At 39.1% G+C, this 6,938-nt stretch overlaps 1 protein-coding gene across 1 annotated transcript in view; it reads left to right on the top strand.

Annotated features, from left to right (window-relative positions):
- The window catches only part of IFT88 (intraflagellar transport 88 homolog (Chlamydomonas)), a 107,370-nt gene that overhangs the window by 70,493 nt on the left and 29,939 nt on the right, over positions 1–6,938 (top strand). Inside the window, exon 22 of the mRNA XM_006831966.1 lies at positions 6,716–6,822. Within this exon, the coding sequence (XP_006832029.1) occupies positions 6,716–6,822 (107 nt within the window). The remainder of the gene's footprint in view (positions 1–6,715; positions 6,823–6,938) is intronic.

The raw sequence follows: 6,938 nt of genomic DNA, 5'->3' as shown, positions 1-6,938 counted from the left end.
AAGTCTTTTGATGCACATAAGTTTTTAATTTTTAGTATGTCCCACTCATCTATTTTATCTACTTTTGTTTGTGTGGTTTTCAAAATGTTTTGTAGTCTGTGTATTCCCTGAATTAGTGCCCTCATATTTGTCCCGAGTTTTTCATTGATGGCCTTCATAATTCTGGGATTCACATTTAGGTCCTTCAGTGCGAGGTATTTTGTGATATTGATTAGAAGCACTTTGATGAACAATGGAGCTGTTGTAATAAGCCAGTCTTGTAATAGTTTACAAAAGCATTACTTCTAGAACTTTCGTAAACTATAAATTTCTTACTTCACTCACAGAGATTTGCAGTAGGACCCAGGTATCTCTTTTGTTCTTGTTTCTTTTTTAGAAACTTTCTATGTAATTCTTAATTTCAGTCACCCGAGGGAATCATGTTTTAGAGATTAAATGAGCAATGCCAGTCATAACCTGTTTGTGAGTAATCCCCTGATCTCAGTCCTTGAGGCAAAAGAGTTTCTCAACTCCTGGCATTTGGGACTGGATATTTCTGAATTTTGGAAGCTTTCTTGTGCATTGTAGGATGTTTATCAGCCTAGCCTCTACACATTAGATGCCAGTAGCCTCCCCCTTCCTATTGGTGACAACCAATTAGGTTTCCCCCAGTTGACAACCACTCCTGTAGCGGTGTTGTTGTTGTTAAGTGCTGTTGAATCAGTTCTAACTAATAACAACCGTGTTCACAACAGAATAAAACACAGGCCGGTCCTGTACCATCCTCACCACTGCTGTCCTTGTGTCAATCCATCACATTGAGGGTCTTCGCTTTACCAGGCATGATGTCCTTCTCCAGGGGACTGGTCCTTCCTGACAACATATCCAAAGTTTGAGAAATGAAGTCTCACTATCCTGGCTTCTAAGAAGCATTCTGGTTGGCTGTACTTCTTCCAGGACAGATTTGTGTGTTCTTTGGCAGTCTGTGGCGTTTTCCATATTCCTCACCAACACCAGATGTGGCAGTAGTTAGGGCGCCTCTAGGTACCGTAAAGGGGAGGTCTTCACACATGTCTCGGTGTTTGTCTTTATAAAGACACATAAGACTTAGTCCAAAAAATGAAAAATCTATGCCATGGGGCATGTCCAACATGACTTTGGCTTGTATAATTTTCAAAGCAAATGCAGTCAGTAGTCTACCTAAACTATATGTTGTTGTTGTTTTTGTTAAGTGTACTTGAGCCTGTTCCTATTTATAGCTATCTGTATAGTGTTTCCAAGGAGCGCTTGGTGGGTTTGAACTACCGACATTGCAGTTAGCAGTCTGGTGCTTATCCTACAGTGCCACACCAGGAGTCCAAAATTCGCACCCATTCTCTATTTAGAGAGCTTTCAAAAAAGAAGGTCCAATCCAAATTGTGGCTTCCAGGGACCTCGGCTGGGCTAGTTCAGTTCTCAAGACAGAGAAGTCAGCCGGAAGGTTATACCAATTGTTTTTCAGGGTTTCTAAGGGGTAATCTTGGCAGTTTTTCTCAAAGGACACAGGATAATCACAGGGGCTTATGAAGACTGTTTAAGAAAACTGCAAGTTGTATAGGTTAACAGTTTGGACCAAGGAAGTTTTTCCTATCACAACAATGCACCTGCTCATTCTTAGAGGGAAGCAAGAGCGGCCCTAGGAGAATTTTGTTGGGAAACCTTCCCCTATGAACCTGATAGCCATGATCTTGCCCTTCAGACATTGTTTTGCTCCCAAAACTAAAAGAGCATTTCCAAGGAACACCATTTGTGTCCTTCAAGGATGTCGAAGCTGCTCTTCTGACATGGTGTAGATGAAGGAACACAGAATCCTTCTGGGAAGGGTTAGAGAGAGGGAAACAACCACCTTCAGAAGTATATAGACCTAGATAGATATTTTTATTTAATAAAGGTTTTCTATGATTTTCTGCGAGTGCTTTTTCACTTACCCTCATATGCAGTATATAAAGACTTTAAGTTGTATTTTCAGAATGATGATTAGCACATTGGATTATTCAGAAGATGGGAGTAATATGACTTGACATATATATTTGAAGAATCTCTAGGTTATGATTAACTCAAGCCTCCTCACCTTAGATCCACATATAAACATCACTTCAGTTACTTTGTGGAACACGAAGTGGATGAGGACAGGGCAGTAGAATAAACTGGGAAGGGCTTGGGGCAGTAGACCAATTTTATAGTAAGAACATTAGCTTGGATTAATGTTGGTAGCAATGAAGGTGGTAAAAAGTGCTTTGATTCTAAATATAGTTGGAAGGTATTGGTGATGTTATCGTGGATTTTTGGGAACCAATCATGTGACACCTAAGAGGATGATAGAGGAGGCAAGGGTAATTCTCAAGATCTAGGTCTAGACAGCTGAAGGATGGAGTTGGCCATTCATTGAGAAATGGAAGACTGAGAAAAGAACAAGATTTGTAGGGAACTGATTATAACCATAAAGTCATATGGTTTAGCGACAATATTTTTTAAAAGTTGAGTGTTTGTTAGCTTTATATCTTCCCTGTATCATTTATTCCTTTGTTCCCAAAATTTTTATCGTATTTCTTATGGACTAAATGTTGAAGATCTAATTTATGCCAAGTCTTTATTCCTGCCCTTCTGATCTATTAACTCTGATAACAATATGATAAATGTGTGGGACAGGAATGCTGTAATAACGGGTCACGTAGTAAGCCATCACCACAAGTCTGTCAGTTTGTCTTACTGGGGTGGCTTGCGTGTTCAGCTAAACTTACAGACTAAGACAGAGTAGGAACAAGGAGAAAAAGCCTACTTCCGAATATTGAGTCACTGAAAACCTCATGAATAGCAGTGGAGCACTGTCAGGTAGCACAAGAATACTGACAATCGAAACATGATGAAGAGCACCGGAATATTGCCAGATATTGTGCCAGAAGATGAGCCCCTCAGGTTGGAAGGCACTCAGAATCCAACTGGGGAAGAGCTGCCTCCTCAAAGTGGAGTTGACCGTGATGACATGAATGGAATAAAGCCTTCTGAACTTCCATTTGCTGATGGGGCACAACTCAAAATGAGGGGAAGTAGCTAAAAACATCCATTAATAATCAGAACATGGAATGTATAAAGTATGCATTTAGGAAAATTGGAAGTTGTCAAAAATGAAATGGAATGCAGAAATATTAAAATCCTAGACTTTAGTGACTGAAATGGACTGGCATTGGCCATTGTGAATCTGACAATCGCATGGCTTACTATGCCAGAAATGACAAAGTGGAATGGCATTGGGTTCATCACCAAAAATAACATTTCAAGATCTATCTTGAAATACAGTGCTGTCTGTGATAGGATAATACCCGTATGGCTCAAAGAACCAGTTAATAAAACTATTATTCAAATTTATGCACCAACCACTAAAGCCATTAATGATGAAATTGAAGAATTCTACCAACATCTTCTGTCTGAAATCAATCAAACATACAATCAAGATGTATTAATAATTATGGAAACTGGAATGCAAAGAGGTTGGAAACAAAGAGGAAAGATCAGTAGTTGGAAAATATGACCTTGGTGATAGAAACAATGCTGGAGAGATTGTATGGTAGTCTAATGACGTCTTCATTGCAAATGCCTTTTTTAAACAACATAAAAAAAAACGACTATGCACATGGACCTCACCAGATGAAATAACACAGAAGTCGAATTGACTATATCTGTGAAAAGAGATGGTGGAAAAGTTCCATACCATAACCAAAACAAGGTCAGGAGTACATCGTGGAACAGACCATCAATTGCTCATATGCAAATTCAGGCTAAAGCTGAAGAAAATCAAGTCCATGAGAGCCAAAATATAACCTTGAACATATTCTACCTGAATTTAGAGATCATCTCAAGAACAGATTTGATGCATCAGACACTAATGACTGAAGACCAGAAGAGTTGTGCGATGACATCAAAAACATACAGGAAGAAGCAAAAGGTCAGTAAGAGACAAGAAAGAAGGAACAGTCCAAAATGGATGTTTGAAGACACCCTGAAACTTGTTCTGCAGTGTAGAGATGCTAAAGCAAATGGAAGTAATGAGGAAGTAGAAGAGCTGAACAGAAGATTTCAAAGGGCAGCTCGAGAAGATGGTCAATTTTCTTATTGAATTTTGCAAGGCCTTGGAGTTAGATAACCAAAAGTGAAGAACATGGTCAACATTTGTCAAATGGAAAGAACTGAAGAAAAAAAATTCAAACCTCAACTTGCAATATTGAATGATGGGTAAAATATTGAATGATGCAGAAGGCATCAAACGATGATTGAAAGAATACACAGAGTCACTGTACTAGAAGGAAATGGTCAGTGTTCAACCATGTCAAGAGGTGATTTATAATCAAGAGCCAATGTTTAATTTTGTTGTTGTTGTTGAGAATATACACAGTAGAACATACACCAATTTAGCCATTTCTACTGGCCTTGCACTTAACAACAACAACGTGTACAGTTCAAGCACGTTGATTACGTTATTTGGGTTGTGCATCCATTCCTACCCTCTTTTCCTGAATTACTCCTCTCCTGTCACATAAATTCACTGCCCCCCAAGGTTCTCCAAAAGGTTTCAGTGGCTGCGGTTTCAAAAGTAGATCATCAGCTACCCAAAAAGGGGGCCGGGGGGCGGGCTACAAAGGCAAGAAGTGACTGGCTTACAAGCTTTCAAGAGGGAACCTAGATCCAGAGAGCATGGAGGAAGATAGAATCTCCACTGAGTAGTATCCAATCTGTCTAGGCGGGGCTGATGAAAGGAAATGCGGATAGGTCTGTTGTGATACAATAGTGAATAATTGTTACCATGACTGATTGTGAGGGTTGGAAATGTTAAGGTAGATGTTTTGTAGCAAGAAGGGAAGTGATTGACTTTTCAGTCTAGAAGTGGAGGTCCCTAAGACCATCAAGCGGAGAGCAGGACCCTACCCAGAGACGCAGTGATGCCTGGGATGGAGGCAGAGATGATGACATGGAGAGATGGAGCAGTTGGGGACTTTAGACCCAAAGAGGGAGAGGAGCTGTGTGCTGATGACGGGGGGAGGCTTGTAGGCTGTACCCTTTGGTTGGGTGATGATGCATGGAGGGGATTGTAACCATAGCAATGAAACAATATACGATAGGATGAACGTAAAACTAATGTTCTCCCATGTAAACTATCACATAATTCACAATAAAACATTAAAAAAAGTAGATCATCGGGTGTTCAAGGTGCCTTCTGGGTGGATTCTTAACAGTCAACTTTTAAATTCGCAGTCATTGTACCCATTTGTACCACCCTGGGACTCTAATAGGGGACTGTTGTTGTTATAAGATGCTGTAATGTCTGTTTCAACTCACAGGGACCCTATGTGACAGATTAGAACTGCCCCCAGAGTTCTCTTGGCTGTAACTTCATGGAACAGATCACCGGTCTTTCTCCGGTGGAGTTAATGGGTGGATTCGAACCAACCTTTCAGTTAACAGCCAAGAGCTTAACCGTTGCATTAACTAGTTATTAACTGGTGCCATAATAAGAGACTAGTTCATGAAGTTACAGCAATGGCAAAATAGTTTTCAGCCGTCAGAAACTTTTCAAACCCTAACAGCCTGGTATTATTGTTTTGAAAACGGCAAAACCTAGGAAGGAAGACATTAAAATGTTTAGTTTTATCTCCAGGTCGGGGAGTAATGTTCAACTTTTATTTTCTTCTTTGTATCTTTATGTATTTTACTAATTCCTTACAGTTCATAGTGATATGTATTTTGCTTGTGTTAGGGAAACATAATTCTCAACTGAAATAATAAAAAATATTTTAAAGTAATATAGACCAGAAATGGTAGAGGTCATTCCTACAGAGATGTAAACATAATACTTGTATTTTCTAGCATGGACCCTGTGTCTTAAATCTCTTATTAATTTTAGAAGCACAATATTAAGTGAAAACAGTCCCAGAAAATTGCCTGCAGAATATGCCTATTTTCATAAGACTCAATATCACTCAAAACTAAACAATATCTCATTGGGGGATGTGCATAGAAGTACATATGTATAATTTTTGTTGTTATTTCGTTTTGTATAGTTTAAGCCAGGAAATGATAGATGTAAAATTCAAAGGATTAGAATGTGATGAGGGCAGGTAGGTATTGGTAATGTATGAGGTCAGTAGTTGAATGCGTTCATAAGTGTTCGTTTCCACCCTTTACTGTAGTTATTTTACATACATTTGGAGTCAGATGTAAATGCAATGACTATAAAATATAAAACATATTCTTTACAGTCCAAGTGCTCTGCCTGTAGCATGAATATTTATTAAAAGAATGACTCTATCAACATTAAATTTTTAAAGAGAAAGAACACTTATTAGTAACTTTTATGATGATGGTATGTGCAAACTGTCCGTATTTTTAGCCTAGTCTCTATTATGACTTCTGAGATGCATTTCTGAAACTGGCAGTAGCCTGGCTAGGTTCCGTCTGCCTTTAAGTTCCTTCCCAGCCTGTATTGTGCTAGTTCCCTTGGAAACCAGCCTCAGGAGGACTTAAGTGCAGGGACCCAGGCTGGAGGACAGTTTTCCCGAGCCTAGAGAACGATAAGAGAAATTCTTCCTCAAGAAACACTATTTGTGAGCGTCATTCCTGGACCCCACAAGATTGGATTTACTGGTTTCTTATACCTTCAACACGGCGCATGAATGGTTTCCTAAATATGTTTTTCATATTTTAGGCTTGCGTTTCTTGGTTCGTCTCTGCACAGATATTGGATTAAAAGAAGTTCAAGAATATGCAACAAAACTCAAGAGATTGGAAAAAATGAAAGAAATAAGGGAACAGGTATCTCATATGGGCTGAAAACTGCTTTCTGCTAATTTTCAAAATGTTAGCCTTTTATAGCTCAAATGAGAGCGATTGGGAGCGTCGGTCTAAAACACAGAGTTGAAATTATGTAT

This window comes from Chrysochloris asiatica, unplaced genomic scaffold (assembly GCF_000296735.1).
Source record: "Chrysochloris asiatica unplaced genomic scaffold, ChrAsi1.0 scaffold00005, whole genome shotgun sequence".
NCBI lineage: Eukaryota > Metazoa > Chordata > Mammalia > Afrosoricida > Chrysochloridae > Chrysochloris > Chrysochloris asiatica.
Note: the sequence above shows the minus strand (reverse complement) of the source record. Positions and strands in the feature narration are given on the sequence as shown.